The sequence below is a fragment of the Zosterops lateralis genome, assembly GCF_965231275.1.
Source record: "Zosterops lateralis genome assembly, chromosome: Z".
Taxonomy (NCBI): Eukaryota; Metazoa; Chordata; class Aves; order Passeriformes; family Zosteropidae; genus Zosterops; species Zosterops lateralis.
This window is the reverse complement of record NC_139800.1, coordinates 41784278-41804942: the sequence shown is the minus strand read 5'-3', so window position 1 is coordinate 41804942 and position 20665 is coordinate 41784278. Positions and strand designations below refer to the sequence as shown.

At 42.7% G+C, this 20665-nt stretch overlaps 1 protein-coding gene across 2 annotated transcripts; it reads right to left on the bottom strand.

Moving 5' to 3' along the window:
* Positions 1-5038: 5038 nt before the first annotated feature.
* On the bottom strand, positions 5039-14317 carry S1PR3 (sphingosine-1-phosphate receptor 3). Of its 2 annotated transcripts, XM_083882809.1 has the most exons (3): positions 14225-14317; positions 8158-9479; positions 5039-6937 (listed from the first exon to the last, which is right to left on the bottom strand). In XM_083882809.1, exons 2-3 carry the CDS (start codon positions 9293-9295, stop codon positions 6876-6878), a joined length of 1200 nt encoding a protein of 399 aa, XP_083738935.1. In that variant the 5' UTR covers positions 9296-9479; positions 14225-14317; the 3' UTR covers positions 5039-6875. The 2 variants fall into 2 exon arrangements, with proteins under 2 accessions (XP_083738935.1, XP_083738936.1); XM_083882810.1 differs by having other exon boundaries at positions 5039-9479.
* Positions 14318-20665: the final 6348 nt, after the last annotated feature.

Here is a 20665-nt window from a genome sequence, read left to right as displayed (position 1 = left end):
GGCACATCAATGCCAGAAGCCAGCTATAATGCATTAATAATAGAATTGATGCATATTTAGACATTTGTCAGTAGATCTGATAACCAGCAAAGTTTTGCGCCTTCTAGGAAATTTGCAGTTATCAGAGGGATATTTGGAACTTGTGAATATTCTGAAAAAAGCTTACAAATCCTGCTTGCAAAACTGTTCTTTATCTTCCAATGTCTATCCAAAGTAAGTGGTAGAACCAAGAATTTATATTAAGTAAACCATAATCCATATTTGCATAAATGAAGTCTAAAGTGAAGTAAGAGACATACTTCCTTCTTTATCTGCCTGATAGTTTCAAAATACGTCTGCATAAAAAACCATTTTGACTTACATGGTCTTTTTTTGGCCCAGGCTGAGGTTTGCATTCTTCACACATCCATGTTTATTCAAAGCTGAAAAGATGTGGGTGAATTTCCACTTAATGCTCTGTGATCAGATGGACTTACTCTACTCACTTGCATACAGTGCCTGTGGACCTTGGTCATATCTGCATTGGATGCAGCTGGAATGCAGCTGGGCAGGCACATGGAAAAGATAACATAGACATACAATTTGCCTGCAGTCAACCAGAGGCTTGGATAGAGAGTGAAAAGCTGTCTTGGGAGAGAAAACTTCAGGGATAAGAAATGTGAAGCCTGGAAACATGACCCAGTAGGCATTAAAGCCACTAATGAGAATAGAGAGTTGTTGCCAAATTATAAAGATATTAATTGGTTGGTAGAGTTAAAGCAGAACCTATGGGGATACAAAGCCTACTGCTCATCTCTTATTGAGACATTTATGCTCAGTAAAGGGGATAAGATTCTGGAGCTACACATTTCTAGCAAAAGCACTGTACAAAGAGTGTTTAAATTTTGTTTGACAACATAACAGGTCATGGAAAACAAAGGAAGACAGAAGCTAGGACTGGGTGACTCACTCTGCTACCCCACTGTGTAAGAGAGTGCAGATGACTCAGAAAACAAAAGGTAGCCTCAGAATCTGAGATTAAGATGCAGATTTACACTTTATGTAACTGTCATGAAGATCAAATAAAGTCCAGGTCAAATGAAAGTTCTTTCCAGCAGTTGTCCTTTTTCTTCCATGAGGAAAAAGACACCAAACACACCTAGGCATACATTAATTCAAAATTAAGTGAAATTTTCTATTAAGTGAAGAATGCAAAGATTATAATTAGTATATATTTGTGTCCTTTTTGTCTTGATTGCTGTGATAACTGCTTCTTAGTAAAGTCCTGCAGAGCTAAAACTTTAAAGATGCTAGGTTTCTTCTTTCAAGGTAAATGTTTTTCTTTGCATTGTGTGGACAGCAACAACAAAACTAAAAAGTGATTATTTAGCTGTAAAAGGAAGTTTTATTGTACAATTGTTATTTAATAATATTTATTACTTTTAGAAACATTTTTAACTGAGAATTGCAGGAAAAAATAATGTATGTGGAAATATTGTGATAATTTATATTCCTAACCACTTTTGTGAATCTCAAGTCTTTGCCTCTCTGCTGACTGTGATATTTTAGCTATAGAGACAAATTTTGTCTCTGAGGGAGTCCTTGAGCAATGTAGTTTGGAATATAAGTGTCATGCAACTGTTTTCTGATTATTCAGTTTGTATATGTTTAACCAAAGTAATAAAACAGTGAGCACTATTACTAGATTGTAAAGTGGGCTTCAGTCTATTCTCTTATGCTCAGATTCCTTATGAAGTTTATTTGCTGTGTTTGGAGTTGCGCTTGGGATTTTTTAATTGACCTGAAGGGAGGCACATTTTGTAGCAGAATGTGTGCCATTCCAAAAGATTCACCTGGATACTGAGTATTAGTAAGTCAATCAATTGTTCACCCAAATCAGTAGAATCAGGGATGAAAAATGTCAGAGGACCAAATGGCACATGAGGACCCGGACCTCAGCTACACTGGCCTTACACCACCATAGGAGCTCTACATACTTTGACAGAGACAACATGTGTTTGTTTTCAACAAATACTATTTTAGTGAAAGCATGCAAGCATTAATTAATACAGGCCCTCCTTCTGAGCCAGATGATGCCCTGTCCTGGAAAGGTAGCTTTCCTGCTTGGCACATTGAATAGGCGAGAATAGAAAAGGGTAGTCCACTCCGTGATGTTTCTCTGCAGAGTGACTGCAAGGACAAGAGCAGCCACTTTGTGTACTGTGGAGAGGACAATGTCTCCAATTCAGCAGGAAGTGTAGCTGTGCTGAGCTATAACCCTAGTCCTCTTCCTCCACTGATGGCATGTCTTCTTGCAAAAGGCCCTTCCTTCCCTTTTGACCACTTGGACAAAAGCTGAGCCTGAGCATGCCGTGGGAAGTTATGCTGCTCTTGGGGAGAAAAAATGCAGCTCTGAAAACCTGCACCTGCAAACTCTGCATGCCTCTGCACAATGCTTCCAGCCCTCTTCAGGTCCTGGGGGGCCACAGGCAGTAGCAGAAACTCCCAATCACTGCTGCTGCACCTGGTCCCCATGAGTCTGGCCACAAGAAGGGAGTGTCTCCAGGCCTAGCATGGTGCAGGTTCCCAGCTCCTGCTGTAGTGTCCTTAGCTGTGCTGGCGGGTGAAATGGCACCTGCAGATGAAGACCAGCACAATTCTGCTCAGAAGCAGCTGACTGTCCACCTTTAGGACAGAGGCTTTTTGGTCACTGGCACTTTACACAAAGGTGTATTTTCCATTTCCTTACTAGGCAGTTGTAAACAAATCTTGAAGGCAGCACAAAGCTTCACTACAGTTGCTCCTTGCAATATGTTTCTTTCCAAGGAACAGCCGTGCCTGGCATAACTGGAGCAGACAGCCCTCCAAGCAGATGGGCCAAAGGACTGATCCTATTCCCAGAAAGCAGCCACCCTCAGCTACACAGCATTTGCAGAATCACATAATATCCTGAGCTGGAAGGGATCCATCAGGATCATCATGTCCAACTCCTGGCCCTGTGCTATAGACCCCAAGAATCATGCCATGTGCCTGAGAGTCCAAATGTTTCTTCAACTCTGTCAGGCTTGGTGCTGTAACCACTTACCTGGGGAGCCTGCCCCAGTCCCCAGCCACCCTCTGGGTGAAAAGCCTTTCCCTCATATCCAACTGAAACTTCCCCTGACTCAGCTTCATGCCATTTCCTGAAGGTCTGTCACTGGTCATGGGAGTGAAGAGGTCCCCTCCCCTCATGAGGATGTCATAGACCACAATGAGGTCTTCCCTCAGTCTCCTCCAAGCTGAAAAGATAAGACTCAACTACTACTCATATAGCTTCCCCTCCAAACCCTTCACCATCCTCATGGTCTTCTACTGGACAATGTCTTTTTTTATATTGTGACACCCAAAACTGCCCTCAGGACTGCAGTTCTGGTGAGGCTGCTCTAGTGTAGAGCAGAGCTGGACAATCTTCTCTCTTGCCTGGCTGGCCATGCTGTGCATGATGTACCCCAGGACAGGGTTGGCCCTCCTGGCTGCCAGGGCATGGCTGACTCATGTTCAGCTTGCCATTGAGCAGGATCCTCAAGTCCCTTTCCACACTGCTGCTCTCCAGGGTCTTATTCTCCAGCCTCCCACTCCCCAGCCTACACACACAGCCAGGGCTCCACCATCACAGGTGCAGAAACCAGCACTTGCCCTTGTTAAACATGGCATATGTTTTTCATATGGTTGGTAATTGACCAGTCCTCGAATTTACTGAGGTCTCTCTGCAGGGCCTCTCTGCCTTTGAAGGAGCTGGCAGCTTCCCCCAAAGTAGTATCATCAGCAAACTTAGTATTCTGTTGAGTACTTCATCCAAGTAATTTATGAAGATGCTGAAGAACACAGGGCTGAGGACAGGGCCCTGAAGAACCCCACTAGTGACAGGTCATAAGTCTGACGTCACCCCATTCACTGCAACCCGTTGTGCCTGACCAATGAGCCAGCTGCTCACCCATCACATGATGAGTTTATCCAGCTGTGGGCTGACATTTTGTGCAGAAGGATTCTGAGACATTATGAAAAACTTCACTGAAACCCCAAAAGATTACATCAACTGGTTTCCCTTAATCAACAAAGGGGGCCACCCTGTCATAGAAGGAAATCAAATTTGACAAGCAGGACTCTTCCCTCTTATGAAGCAGTGCTGGCTGTGACTGACTGCTGCATTGTCTTCCAGGTTCTCAATACCTCCTAGAACAATCTTGACCATGATTTTAGTAGGCAATGAAATGACATTGACAGGCCTGTAGTTTCCAGGGTCCTCCTTCCTGCCATTTTTGAAAGTTGAGACAACATTCTTCAGCTTTCAGTCAGCTGAGACCTCCCTGGATTTCCAAAACCCCATGAAAATTGAGAGAGATTTTGCAATGACAACAGCTCTTTGAGGATTCTTGGATAAATCCCTGTCAGGCCCCATAGATTTGTAGGGATCCATCTGGAGCACCAGGTCCCACACAATTTCAGGCTCAGCTGGGAATTGATCTTTCTAGCAATCGTGGTCCTTGAAGCTCAGGGCACTGAGCCTTCCTTGGTCTGTCATCCGTGTTGAAGACAGAGGCAAAGAATGCATTAAACACCTCTGCCTTGTCCATGCCTGTTTGTGAGGTGACCATCCTCATCCTTATTGGACTGATTTTATTTCTAAGCTGCATTTTGTCACTGATATTGAAATAACTCTTTTCATTGTTCCCCACATTTCTAGCAGCTTCATCTCCAACTGAGCTTTGACCATAAGAATTTTCTCCCTACACTGGTAGACAGAATCTCAGTATTCTTCCCATGTCACCTGACCTTGCTTCCACTGGGCACACACCTTCCATTTTAGTCTCATTTCCAAAAGAAGTTCCCTGTTCAACCAAGACAGCCTTCTGCCTCTAGAGAGAGGCCTTCAGACACAACACCCAGAGTTTAAATTAATGTTTTCCACAGAAGGCTAAAACCTTTTCACAATTCTTTGAAAAATGACTGCTACTTGACACCTTTAGTTTAAAGGTTTGAGATTTTTTATTAGAATTTTTCAAAATGTTTCTGGTACCTAACGAGTTGAAAACACTCTTTAAGACTGTTGGCAATAAAAGATTCTTGGGAAGCAGATTGTGAAAACCTTTATTTTCTCCACAGGTGGCTGGATTTGCATTTATTTCATAATCCATAATCAAAGCAAATATTCCAATTCATTAAATCAGACAAATGAAATGTTAGTCTCCTTTTGCAGCCTTTGCTCCATGTAAAACAAATTGGAAAAGAAAATCTAATTTGGTTTTCTGTATGCTCAAATCAGCCTAGATGATAGAAGGCTTAGATTCTGGGATGTGTTTGGAAGAATTTTCTAATATTTTAGGGTGAAAGAAGATATTCTCCATCTTCTTCCAGTTCCAAGGGTATGTTATCCTCCTGGCTGTTTAAGGTCTACTGCTGTTAAACCTTTGACTTATCCTAATTTAAAATTCTGCTCTGAAATCTTCCACAATCTATGCCTTACCAAATACTTTCCAATGGGATGGACTCAATTGTATTGACAATAGCTTTTTTCCTCCAGCCATAAGTACTTTGTAAATTGTATTAGCAGTGTTAAAGGTGAAGCCATGAACCTTAGAAACCTGCTTCAAGTACAGCAGGGTAGTGAACTAACAAAGTATCCCCACAGCTCCAAAATAAGAGAAGGAAATCGAAGATTGAAAGGGTTTTGTACCAACATGCAATCACATGACCTTTGGCAGTGGAGTTCTTTGCATTACTTGCACCTTGCACCAATACTGACAATAGCTAAGGCTAGAACACAGATGTTAAAACTCACTTTTACGTACATTTTCTTGGACTTCGACCATTAAAAATTTTTATTTTTCATCTATATAGCAAGAATCATGTAACATCCTTGACATGAGGATTAGTGTGGGTTCAGTCACCATGTTTTCTCAAACCATTGTGTTCCTAAGGCCTATCTGCTCTACAATAGCAAGGAAGCTGCCATGTGCCACCACTTTGGGAACTAACACAAGTATACAAATATTTTAGCTTGCAGTTTTAAAAGCCACAACTTCAGGGGAGAACTTCCACAATACAGCCCAATAGTAATGTAAAATCTAAAAACCTAATCAAGCCATGGCAAGGCAATGCCACCAAGTCTATTTCTCACAAAGCTACATAGCCTGCAGCCTGTATCTACAAACCATATAGTTACATCATGCTTAGCTTGGTTTAGCTTTTTCTTCTTCTCTAAGTGCACTGCTTTTCAACATTTTTGGTAGAAATTATTTCATATTTACTATTCTCTTTCACAGTTATTTCATTCAAATACAGTTCTTTGTTCTTATACACTTTTCTAACAGCACAAAACATTTACAGACTGTTAATTTGTAAAAGATAATCACAATGCAAACCTCTACATTTTAAAGGTTTTTTGCTACATACAATAGACAACTTATATACTATACATACTTGAGAAGAGTCTAATGCTGCTGCTTTAAATGATTAAGACCAGAGTAAAGCTAAGGATGAGCTCTTTCAGGCTGTGTATTTTAAAAGTTTCAACTACTTCTGATTGTGCATAAGGCAAAGTGTATCTTGAGACATTAAACACAAATCTTTGAAAGAGCCCAATAAAGTTAGATGTATACATTCTTACTGAGACAATGGGAACTTGTCCCAGAATTTCCCATCAAACTCTACTGAAGCCTCCAGCCATAAAGTACAATTAACAGAAGTACCACAGGCCACTTCCATGAGGACCGGAAACCAGATGTCTGTGAAGTCTTTACTGCTCCAGGACTCAGAGAACCACTCTGACACTCAACACCAACCTGTACTTAAGCTGATAAGGCAGTGATGAACCATACAGTTGTTTTCAGGCTTCTCTGGAACAGATTCTCAAAAGGTCATGGCTGGGGCTCCAGGACTTCCCAACTAAACAAACCTTCCTTCCAGATCCAAGGCAGGGCTGGGTATAAATAGAGATATGCCCTTCAGCATGACCCTCTTGTACCGCATCTTCCCTCTTGTATCTGCAGAAGTGTTCAGAAATGGTAGAAGATAGGATCTCACTGGAAGAAAATGGGACATTGTCCCACTCGCTGAACTTCCCAGGGAGAATTTCTAACACAATCCCATGCTGTGGTAGGGCCTGGAGAGGAAAGAAGGAGCTCCACAGGAACCTACTGTGGTTCATTGCTTTCTGAAATGACATGTCACTCTTTCAGAACTGAAGGATCTCAGCTTAGGTAGTGCATTCACAATGTACACAGGTTTACATAGGCTGGACATACAGTCTTAAATATATCGAAAATAGTAAGCAAAAATATATTCGCTGAAACAGCACATACACTTGTTACACATGTATTGAGGGGTCACATTTTAACTACTTTAAATAGCAAATATATATCCTCTCTCAACAGTTTACTACTGCTTACTTAAAATATGTTGTGAAATGCCACAATGACAACTGTCATGTTGTCTTTCACTAAACACGAAAAGTTTGAATAACAATGGAAAAAATAAAAATACTGCATTGATATGACTTGTTAAAGTTTCTGAAAGTAAAAAGCTACTACTTCATTTTAAATATCCCCATTGAAACACATCTATTTGTACAATTAGTCACACTGTATACTACAATACAATGTTTAGCATGTTGTAAACTTTTACCAATCGATGATTTTTTAAATGAGAAATTGTACAAATATACAGCTATTTATACCACATACTTATAAGGCCACTAACACGACAGCAAGATACATGTAGAGAACTATAATCACCAACTAATGCAATGAATTCTTCTCCCAGCTGGCAATAACTGGGCTCATCTTACAATTGCCAGCAGTCTTTAGTGAACGCTGAATTTTTAACAGGTTTTAGTGATGTCTTGCAAGATCAGGAGGTGCGAGGTGAAGCCTTAGCATGCAATGCCATTGTGGCACATGATGTCCTTAGCTGTGCATGGACTCTGTCCTGGCCACTGGGTAGCATGAAAGGCTTTTTCTGAATCAGGTATGATACTGAATGAACATCCAAAGCAAATGATTGTTGATAAGTACGTTCTCAAAGTTAAATAAATGGTTAGTGTTTTTCCTGTGACTGAAGTGCATGAATATTTAAACTACACTTGTAGCTTAAACCTAAAAAAAAGGGAAAAGTACTTGTCTCAAGGAGTCCTTTACTTACAGAAGTTTCCATTGTGAAATGAAGATTCATTTTTTTCAGCAATACATGAGGGAACATTTATTGGTGGGAAATCTTCCTTTGGCTTCTGGGTATTGCTGCTGCTGGATTTACTTCGACTGTGATCTGGAGTAGGTTGAATAGGCAAAGATCTGGCCACCTTGGATTTCACCAGGCAGCCACAAACAAGACGGAAGAAAGCCCGACGCATTTCCTTGCTGGCCAGGGTGTAGATTATGGGGTTCATGGCAGAATTGATGACTGCCAGAGCAATAAACCAGTGGGCTTTGTACAAGATAGAGCACTCCTTTACTCTGCAGGCCACATCGATGAGGAACAGGATGAACAGTGGAGACCAGCATGCAATGAAGACACTGACAACGATCACAACTGTCCTAAGGAGTGCCATGGACCGCTCAGAGTTATTGTGGTTGGTGACATTACGACTGCTGGACTTAACCAGTATGTAGATACGGGCATAAAGGATGACAATGGCAACCAAAATGGCTATGAAGATGCTAATGCAGAACACAACATACTTTTTGGAGTACAGAGGCAAAATTGTTGAGCAATCTGGTAAGTTGTTTATACAGTTCCAGCCAAGGATGGGGAGGGCACCCAAGGAAATTGAAATAAGCCAGCATGTACCAATGAGAAGGAACACTCTGTATTTTTTATTTGCGTCATAAGGCCTCATTTTAATCATGGTCAAGTGCCGCTCAATAGCTATTGCTAACAAGCTGAAAGTGGAAGCTCCCAGGGCAACAAACATGCTACCTTCTCTAATGAACCAGATTGTGGAGGACAAGCTCAGAGTTTTCTTCCCAGACATAAGAATGTTTACTTTGTAAACAATCCCAGCTAAAAGATCACAGAGAGCTAGATTGCCAATAAAAAAGTACATGCGGTTGTGAAATTTATTGTTTTTCCATATGGCAATCAACACCATCAAGTTTTCCAGGACTATGAAACTACATAGGATCAGAAATGAAATAGTGGGCAGGTCTATTTTATCAGTTGCCTTTTCCCTTAAAATAAGCTTTCCTGTGTAATTATAATGCAGTACAATTAGAGAGTCCACCTCTTCATTTCCTTGAGAGCTGACAAGAGCATCAGGTGGCATGGTAACTGCTGCCATCATTTGTTTCCTGATGGATGCTGGACTTTTTTTCTTCAGTATCACAAGAATATAGTTCCAATAATTTTCCACAAGAGGGAGATCAAGCCACGTTCTTCCCAATGCTCCTCTGGGTAGGTGTTGTATATCCCCACCTCCAGCAAGCCGCGCATATTAATTCAGGAGAGAGTGGCTCTCAAACCAGGCTCTGTAAATAAAACCAACAAATGCAACATAAATATCACTGTCTTCCCACGTCACCCAGTGCTTAGGCTGCAACATACACCCAGGAGCCAGGGGGGAAGGACTGTGACTGATGGGGCACCAAGGTCCAGCAGTGCTGTATGCCCCTCACGGTAGCTGCAGGTATGCTCAGACATAGCCTGGATGTAGAAACACAAGGGCACTGTAGCCAGCTACTCAAAGGTGTTTCCCCCATTCAAAACTTCCAAAACTGAAAAACACACAGAAGAGCCATGAGAAGGACTGGCAAACAGACCCAGCAAGCCATAGTGTGCACAGCGAGCAGTTTACTTCCTCTCAAAAAGATTTAAGTGTAGACTGCACTACCAAAACACCATCCAACCATCACTGCCTCCTCAGCAGCACGGCAAACCCTATGGTTTCTAAGCTTGTTCTTGTTTGCCATGCAGACCCAAGGTAGGAAAGATCCTGAGAAAGTTGGTGTCTTGAAGCCAGTGTTGCATGTTGCCAATGCCTAAAATAACTTCCCCCAGTTAATGGCATGGATTTATGCTATTTAAAATTGAGAAGCTTCACTGAAAGCCAGTAATCATAAAGCCAATCTTCCCATTCAAATTAGTAGGATTTCTTCTACGTTTTAAAAAATAAACATGGCAAATCATATTTTTTTATAAGTATTGTTTTCTTTATAGTGAACTTTACCTTTTTTCCCCCTTTGCATAGGTATACAGGACATATATTTAATGTTCTTAGGTTTTGGGGTTTTTTTTGTAATAGTTACACCAAATTTGTCTTCCTCAGAAATTCTGATTTTCTTTAAGTCACAACTTAGATTTACTGCAACATCCTCCCATGGACTTTGAGGTTCCATTTTCACAGCAGATGTTTCAAGATACGTTTTTTTTTCAAAATATCAGAAGAGATCCACACAGGAAAAATAGCAGAAAATGTCAGAAGCACTTACTGTTTTATCAAAAATGTTGCCGTTTAGTTGCTGCATACTCTAATGACAACCAGTGCTCATGCCCCAAATGTATACACTGAGGATGAGCAAATGGCCAATTTTTCACTTTTCTAAGAAAACAAGGATTGAGACAAAGACAGAACTTGTTTCATGTGAACCAAATCCAAATTTGTAACTTTTTGTAACTTTTTTTTTTTTTTTTTTTAAGGTAAGGAAAAAAATTGTGCTGGATAGGAAGACACTTCTCATCCGAAAAGTGGGGCTGAAAATTAAATAACTTTAAATAATTTAGTTTAGGGAACTTTCTAAAAGCTGGAGCTTCTTACCATAGCATTTATTTACTCAAGGGTCATAAACATTTTCCAAACACATTAAAGGCAGTTTCCAAGGACAGGTATTAAGGTAAGGAGGGATAGAACAAGATGATCTTTAAGGTCTCTCCCAACCCAATCCATTTTCTGATTTTATGATTAAGATCAGAAAATGTGCGAGTCACTGCTGACCCAACAGACTGTTTTGGGCACTTGAGAAGTCAGAGATGCATTTTCAAGTGCCTGCTCAGGATGAGGGGAGGAGCAAACCACATCCCAGATGAAAGTAAAGGGATTTAAATGGTGACCCACACCCTGTTTTCCCACCCTTCCTCTTCCTTGATTCCCTCCTTCAGAAAAGAAGTTAACTGATAACAGCTTACAGTAAACTGACTTGAATTCTTTAGTATATTCAGGATGCTCTGAAATTACTTTCTGAGAAAATAATTTCGTGTTTGCCGACTGTTATTTCCCCAGCCCAGTTCATAATTCCAAACTACTATGGTTGAAGAGGTCCAATGGGAAAGAAATACATGAAACACAGTTGCTGCTTGGTGTCCTTGGTACTTTTTTATTCAGAAGATTACAGCAACCACCTCACTCCTTTCCCAGGTGCTGAACTGGGCCCTTGAGCTGTTAAATGCTTTTCTGAAGCATGGTAACAGTGAAGCTCTCAACAGAAAAACTTCACCTCAGCTAACATTCAGTGTAATTGTAATTCAGTTACAATCTGTGCTGATTTGTACAATTTGTACAATTATCACATTAACTGTCACAGTCTTTCATTGTATTGGCTTACAACAAAATCCCACTGTGTCCATATGAATTGCAAGTGCTTTCCACTGTAAAATAAACAATTACATTTGACTAGAAAAGTATTTGTTAATAATAGTTCAACCAGGAACATCCACCAGACTGGCTGATGACTGCTTGAGAGAATAATATTCCTATCATTTAAGAGCACCACATGCAACAAAATGAATATTTCTTAAAGTAATTTTTAAGTGTTATCACCCTTTTCTATCACAGGGCAAATACATTTCTTTCTGTGAAGAAAATTATATGCCAGACGCAGGAGTTTATCAGCCACAACACAGCAGATGTAAAGTGTCATGACTCTACCAAAGGTAATGGTACTATACCAGTTTCCCTGGCTGAAAGCAGGGATGATGCACTCAATCAGCAGAAATCCTACAGCTTCTGCCACTGTTAGCAATTACATCTCTTAAAATTGTTATAGCAAACTTGGTATCACAAAAGTAAATCTTTGCCTCTGCAAAGCTAGTAAGAAGACAATGAAAGTAGTAACGTTATTATTTACCAGGACTCTCACTGACTGAGTATCATATACAAGACATTTGAAAGTTAATATAAATAATGTAATAAATTAGAATTTATTTCCAAGTAATATCATTCAGCCATAGTCTTCTTTTGTTTACCTCCTGCTTTGGAGCCAGTAATTCAGAAAGCACATTTTTTCTTTAACAATTAGAAAAATTAATGTTGGTTATGCATTATAATAACAAGAAAGCAACAAGTCAGGTTCAGGATAACGTGTCACTGCTTTGTGACAGCTCAATGATTTACTCCTCAAAACAAGTTTGCCCCTGTCACATACTAGCTACAAAGTATGGATATAAGTTCAAAATATTTTTAAAACTACCTGAAGAACCTGTCTGTGGCATGTTGCTTGCCCAGCACTGCCATGATTAGGTACCTCAGCATGCCAGACTCTTGAAACCACTGGAAATTATTTTTATTTCCTCTAAAGCAAAGCAGAGGATCCCTACTTCTGCAGCATCATGTACCATTAGAAGGTTAAACCTCTTTGCAGTGGAGGGGAAATCTGGCAACACTTCCTCACGGATATGCTGGCTAAAACAGTGATTGCTAAACTACCAAATTAATGTAGTGGTACAATCTCAAGAACCACAGTCATGTTCAGAATAATTCAGTTGCTTTCTCCAGCTATTTGGCTGACCTTTGTTGTCCCAGCTCCAAGGATGGAGAGAGCAGCTGGGGTCAGCTGTGACCACCAAGATATTCCCCCTCCCACCCACCAGCACTCTTTGGGGTTTAACCACTGGATAGAGGTTAATGTGGTCTCCTGCAGAGGTCAAGGATGCTGGCATGGTCAAGCACCCTTTCAAATGAAAGCAGGGGCTCTTTACCATGGATCACATCACTGGTGGAGAGGGTCCACCAGTATCTGTATGATCCCTCTGCCATACACATGAAAGAAGCAATGCTGTGTGGAAGGCCACAGTCCCCTGACTCGCTCTATGGCAAGACACAGCTCCTTCATTTTCTCCAACTGAACCACAAAGTGGTACAGGTAGAAACTCAGGGTCACCACTCTCACTGGCTCCCCTGGCCTGAAACTTTTCTCTGGGAACACGTACTTCCCAATGCCAGGAGGCACCAGGAAACCTGTGATAATGGGGATGCCAAAACCCTTCGGCAACCATCTCCCTCCCATACATCTTGACTCTCTGTTTCCAGTGGGTTCTCTGGATGCGAGTCCCACAGGCAGCTGAGGGCTTTTACTCTCACATGAGACACTGGTACTTTAACTCTAAAAGAAATAGGAAATCTTTGTATTCAAAAAGCAAGACAAACTGCTCTCAATTTTCCTAAAGTGAAAGCAACAAGTGAGAATAAAGTGAGCACAGGACTTGGCCTTCCGCTATATATTGTTGCCTGCAGAAGAACATATGACACCACACACTCAGTACACTTAGAACATGGAATCGTATTTTCCTGTTTTCCAAATAGCCACAAACAGACTTGACCAAAGAAACCTGATGCCCCTTCTCCACCACTACCACCGCCACATGCGCTGCAGTTCTTCCTCTGCTTCCACATACAACAATATACTTTGGCCAAAAAAAAAGAATTTTCAAAACAAAGGGAAAGACAAGAATGCAAATCCGAAGCCAAACCTTTTTATATTTTATGTATCTGTAAAGCCTCTCCAAATGCAAAGTAAACACATGTAACTTATCAGGCACACCCTGGTAGTCTCATTAACAGAAAGGACTTTTGAGAAGAGCAGCGCATTTCAATACACATTTCCACTGAAATTAAGCCGTGCAAGATGCAAATGAAGTTTAGACAATAAACATCTGCCGCAGAAAAATGTCTCAGAGAACTCAAACAAACTTTAAAAAGATTTTTTCTTAAGTGAACGTGCTGGCAGTTTACAGCCTCGGGAAAACAAACAGCTATTTTTCTTGGCTTCTGGCTTTTAGACATCAGTTCGAATTTTGTAATACCGCGTAGCACACACGTACACCTCACAGGGGAGTTCCCGCATGGTTTAACTCGTGGTCGTTAAAGGGAAAACATTTTGACTTCTTCCCCTGTCCGCGCTCCCGACCTATCTCCCCCACTCCAAACTTCAGCAACTTCTCAAATTTCCATTAGCGCCGCGGCCCGAGCCTTCTAGGGGAACAAACATCTTGTTTAAGTTACCCGACGTGTCCGCGCCGTGCCGGTCTCAGAGAGAACGCCGTTCTGCCCGCGGGCTGTGAGGACGCCCAGACCCGCGGTCCCCGGCGGCTCGATGCCGCTCCTCTGCCCACAGCCCGGGCACCGCGCGGGGAGCCGGGACCTGCCGCGTCCGCCCACCGCCCGCCTCGCCGGCGCCGCTCGGGCCCCGGACTGCGCTGGACAGGGCCGGGCCGGGCCGGGCCGGGCGGGGCTGGGATGGCCCCGGCCCTGCCCCGCCAGCGCCGCCAATCCCCGCGGCCCCGCGCTCCCGTGGCTGCCCGCAGCCGCCTCGCCCAGACACCCCCGACCTCCCTCCCGACCGCCCCTCCGGGCTCTTTTCCGTCCCCGCGTCCGCCTGCCCCCGGTTCCTGCCTCCGCACGCTGCTCCTGCGCCGCCCTGGCCCCGGACAGGCTCCGCTCCCCGCTCCGGCGGCCCTGCCCGTCCCGTCCCGTCCCGCCCCGCCGCACCCCGCCCCTTGGCCGCTCACCGCGCCCCGTGCCCGCGGGAGCAGCGCCGGGGGATGGATGCTGCCCGCGGGAGCAGCGCCGGGGGATGGATGCTGCCCGCGGGAGCAGCGCCCGGGGATGGATGCTGCCCGCGGGAGCAGCGCCGGGGGATGGATGCTGCCCGCGGGGCAAGGCCTGGGGTACCGGTGGGTCTAATTCTTAAACGGCCTTTTAGCCAGCCGGCGTGAAAATGGGAGGCGGCAGAGCCCACCGCCGAGTATTTATCGCGTCCAGAAGAATGCGAGCTGGAGGGTTACTCGGGTCGAGTGATTGGAATGTTCAAGTGAGGTTGTATGTATGCTACCTCTGCTCTTCTGTTTCACTGTGTCCAGTAATGTGACCTTCAGAGGGCTTGAATCGAGAGGTACAGGGTAAAACATTCAGAAATTCTTGGTAAAAGTACTCCTGGTTTGACCCAGAACTGCTGATTACAGCATGCTCCTGGAAAGGTACCTCTTGACAGAGTTATTGAGTGAATAATAGCAACCCAAGGACAGCGATAGGCACGTAAATTGTGCCAGTGATGGGAGCAGCACTTTGAAATGAAGTTGGAACATGGATCCCACAAGTGTCTTATTTTAATGCACTTGTAAGATCTTGTGGGTACAGCAAATCTTTCTATCAACTGCATATGATAAGCTGGCAAACAAGCACTACAGCAACTTTGCTAAGCACGGGCAGACGCGTAGGGTTGCCTATTGTCTCACAGCAATCAATGTTTTTCTTGGGAGCCTCTTGTCTGGACCTGAGCATCTTCACACTTGGAGTCGTGCCAAGGGTCTGGCTGTCAGGTTGCCTGCACTGTTGCTCTGCAGGGACGAAAAGTCCTGGAGGAAAGCAGAACTAGGCTTTTTATAGCTAGAAGTTTAAACTGATGTAGCAGAGCAAATGGTTGTTTCTGTGATTGCTTTTTATCTCCTGAAGAGGAGTAATAGAACATTCCTGGTTGAGGACTTTGGTCGGAAATAAGGACTACACTGAGCAAAACAGTGGTAAAATTGGTTCCAAGCTAATGGATATGGCCCACTTAGCTATGGATAGGACTATACTGCAATCTGTAGTGGTCTTAGCCTTATCTCCTGTCCTCCCATTTTGTATGCTGTGTGAAAGCCTCTCTCTTCTGCAGAACAGGAGTGGAAAACTCCTTCCATGTCATGTACAAGTACACACCACTTTTTGTCAAAGAGGAGCTCAGGCCTGTGAATTACTACTCTCTCATTGCTCAGGGAGAGTAGTAATCTCCTTGTTCTACAGATTCCCTGGAAACCACCCCAGGAAGCTCTGTGGTCCTCTTGGCAGCCACTTGCTACACACCAGCGAGATCCCAGTTCATGTACAGTAGGTGTAAGTAGCCCCTATCCTAGCTCTGTGTTTTGCTATTATTCCTTGTTATTTTTCCCCTTTCCCCATGTTTCTCCTTTACTACCTTTTGGTTACTTGAAGCAGGGAGCCAGAAGTAGCCACTCTTACCAAACTGTCACGGATGAAGGGACAAGATACTGCTACTACAAAGATTTTTTGCTAATAGTTCCAAGAGGTGGCAAACTGTGTCCTGCTGCCAGTAATGGCTTTAAATTCCCTTCAGTTGGGCTTACTGCCACCAGCAACCCACAGGAGCAGCCAACAACAAGGCCCCACTACAGTACAAGGGAAGTGGTTTATGAGGAGGATCAGATGTTATTTCTGAGTGAGATGGTGTCTGACATGGTGGTGTCTGAAACCACCTTGGCTGCAAAGCACTGTGAGCAACGCAGTCCCACCAGGTGAGCACAGCAATCTCACGCCCCAGTTTTCCTATCCATCATGGAAAACTGACTTCACACATCAGCAGGCAGTGCTTTCTTGCAGATGCCTCTTGACCCCTGTGGTTGCAGTAGCTGCTGATGTCATTGAAGGAATTAGGTGGCAGGATACTGAAGGGCAAGCTGGAGAAGCCACCCAGAAATGAAGGGCAGTAGAGAGTCCCTGTTCAGAGGCTGCAGGGGATTCGCCTGGTGTGGCCAAAGCAACTGTTGGCAAAAACCTCCTGAGAGCTCAACCTCTCTGGTAATAGCTGATACAACTCACTGGTTCAATTCCAAATGTCATGCAACAGCCAGTGAGGCACCCATGGAGAGCTTTCCATGAAGATCTCAACCTTAAAAGAAATTACATTTTTGTACGGTAGAGAGATTAATGACTAAGAAAGACATAGAAAGAAAAGGCCAGGAGCAGTGATGAATTTTCATAGCAACAGGAGGTTAACAGCACAGTTTTCTGTGGATGAAAAGTCCTTTCTGCCGTGGAAATTCCCGAGTGATTAGGCAAACAGGATGAATAATGGGAAAGCACTATTTGCTGATGTTATTGGGAGTATTCTATAGTGAAACTTAAGCTGAGAACAAGATGTTTCCAAGGCCTGGAGGTCCTGAGTGACCTGCTGATAAAATGAAATGGTAATTTCCATGCTGATAAGTGAAATATAGAAAACCAGTAAGTTTGTGTATGGTGTTAATTCTCAGAAGAGAGGTCTTTGTGGATAATCCTTAAAAAGCAACTGACAGTCATTAACTGTCAAAGGGAAACTGAATTCTAGGAATGAGTAGGAATGGAAAGAACAAATTGGAAAACATGGTTGAGCTCTTCTGTGAGCTTGGCACCTTGAGTACCACAGGTATCTGTGGCTACTTCCTCTCCTGTTTTAGAAAACACAAAAAGGCAAAAAAAGCAATGGAATGGTTAGAGAAGTTATTTGTGCAGGGAAAATTCAGGTTGGTTATGGCTAATCAGTGGTGAAAAAAAATATGGAAAAACACAAGATAGAATACTTTAAAACATAAGGACACAAATTTCTAACAGCATACGGTTGAGCTGTAGAAACCAATGAACATGAGAGAAAAAGTGGTTGAACAAACTGATGAAACCACTTGGAGTAAAGGGCTGCCAGTAGCTGTTCAGTACAATGAGAAGGCAGTGCAGGGCACAGTGGCTGGGAGTCATAGGCAGGTTTGGTATTTACCCTCCATGATTCCAGCTCCAAATTTGGCATAGGCCGAAGTCTGTCTGTGCTGCAATTAAGTGGGGTCTTGACTAAGGGACAAGCCTCAGCACGTTTAAGAGTGTGTCTGTTGCCCACTTAAGCAGGTATTGAAAAGAGGAGATGTTTCTGTAGCATGGCAGAGGAGTCAGCAGAAGGATCAGAGAAGAGCAGGTCATCGAATGCCATGGGCTCAGCAAATGTCCTAGTGAAGTTATCTGAATGATCCTGGACCTCCTAGCACCCTGAGACAGCCAATGAATTTGCTTTTTTGTCATGCATTTTACGTGGAGAATAAGTGATTTTTAAAAAGGCTTTTTTTCTTTTTCCAAATGCAGCATTTTGTCCAATGAATGTAGTGCATGATGAGTGCTGTTGATATGGACAGCTTTTCAGTATATGATTTAAGGTCAGAAAAGTGGTTAAAGTCACTTCTACTTACAGAAAGATAAAATGTATGAACAATCAATAAAAGCTGAAGTTACTCTCAGATGAAAGATATTGTGGTTTCTCTACAGGTGAAACAGAGAATGTTTCAAGATTAGTATTGTCCTCATGTGGTAGTAACAATTAAGTCCTTAAGAATCTCCTTTTTCTGTTTAGGGCATAATAAAATCTTTATAATATCTGTCAATCAAGATCATGCAATGTTTTATTAATGCATTAGTGGTAATTTTTTCATACTGACATTCATCCAATGCTTTACAGTCTGTCACTGATTTACTTGCCTGGAGTTCTTGAAGTAATGCATTGTCATTGGAAAATCAATAACTTATTTTGACTGGTTTGGTATGAAAGCTAAACAGCAGCAAGACAATTTTAAAATTACAGTTCAAAGCAGTATGATACTTGTCTGATTCTGTGATAGCATATTTTAGATCTCTACTTTTCCACTGCTGCTGAACTATCATCTTTATATTAACAGAACTATTATGCATTATTCCATCTAGATGAAATCGTGCAACATTTTTTTTGTGTAACACCATTTTTATTCTTATTTCTGTGACTCCAACTCAGTGTTAAGCCAATATTAATTGCAGTACTGATTAAATTAAAAATCATTTGAAGATAAATAGTATGAATTAGTATTTCAATTTAATATGAAAAAGAAAATAGGAGAACATTTATTTGGAGTGCTTTTAAATCATAATCTGCAGTTATTGAAATACATTTGGATACTACATTAAAGAAGAAATCTGTCAATAATTATAAAATATAAGCAGAGGATATTTTGGGAACTTCAAAAAGTATGACTTTTCTCACCTCCCTGTGCACATGTGTACCATGGTGCATGTGTAAGTAAGTAGACGCTCATAGGACACACTTCAGTTGCAAGTTTTATGTTAACTACTGGGATAATGCACTTAGCTATGATGAACTCTCTCTGCCTCTGCAACTTTCCTCTAGGGATAAAGGGGCAGATGCTCAGAGCATGGCCAGATATTTTTTGGTATTGTTAACTTTGAGGCTGACTCAGCTTCATGTCCAGCACTTGCAGACTGCACATGTTAAAGAAAAGATAGCTGTTATCATAGCACTTCCAGCCAGACGTGATGTAAAAAATGAAATGCAGAAAAAGGACAAGGGGAAATGAGTTCGGTCAAATAGCTCTTTGGGTTTCCCCATCTGCATTCTGCAGCTCAACACTCCAGACATGAAGACATGAGGATGCCTATATCACTGTCTGAAGACTTGTCCCTCCTTTCTTTTCTGCACACTATTCCCATCTTTCCCCAGCAGTTTCAGTCCATCCTTCCCCAGTAGTTGCCATCTCCTCCAGTTCCCCGAGCTTCAGGGTACCAGAGGGAGATGTTCAGGGTGACCTGGGCCAGCTCACGTGAATGCCACTGCTGCAGCACCACTCATCACACACAGGTCCTGCAGAGCTCCTGCTGCCTAGGCTGCCTCCATGAGATCCAGTCCTGGTGATGGGCATTCCTGCACCCCTGCAAAGGGTAGGCAGAGCATGGCTGAGGCATGGTGCAAGCTGTACCCACACCATGCCTGGAGGAGTGCTACACTTCCCTAACACAGCATCACATGATGGGAATGTGCACATGCCCTTTGGAGCACAATGACCCTTTTTTTTTTTTTTTTTCATCTTTTAGTGAAAGCAAAAGAATGGGCTGAAAGAAGGTAAAACTCAAGTCTCAGAAAAAGTGGCAAAAAAGTGTGAAGAGAAAAATAACAAACTGATTTAACTCCTTCTAAAGTAGCCAAGAACTACAGCATGAATAAAACTCAAAATAAATTTGAGAGTTTTGAATAGAATTTACAGTAAAGAACCAAATTTTAGTTAATAGAAAAGTTAAGTAAGCAGTGGCTATGCATATCAAAGGAAGATGGAGATAGATTGATGTGAAGGTTTGGGTTGGAAGGGACCTTAAATATCACCTAGTTCCACCTCCACTGCCATAGGTAGGTGCACCTTCTAGGAGACAGGTTACTCAAAGCTGCATCCAGCCTGGCCTTGAGCACTTCTAGTGATGGGACATCCACAACATCTCTGGGCAACTTGTGCCAGTCCCTCACCTCCAAATAAAGAATTTCTTCCTGATGTGCACTGTAAATCTACTGTCTTTCAGTTCAAAGTCATTCCCACTTGTCCTATCACTTCATGCCCTTGTAAAAAGTCCCTCTCCAACTTTCTTACTGATCCCCTGCAAGTAATGGAAGGCCACAATTAGGTCACCCTGATGTCTTCTCTTCTCCAAGCTGAACAATCCCAAATCTTGCAGCCTGTCCTTGTAGGAGAGGGCCTGATCTAGGCCTCAGATCACCTCTGTGGTCCTCCTCTGGATTCTCTTCAACAGATCCACAACTTTCTTTTGTTGGGGACTCTAGAGCTGGATGCAGGATTCCAGGTGGGGTCTCATCAGAGCAGAGCAGAGGGAAAGAAT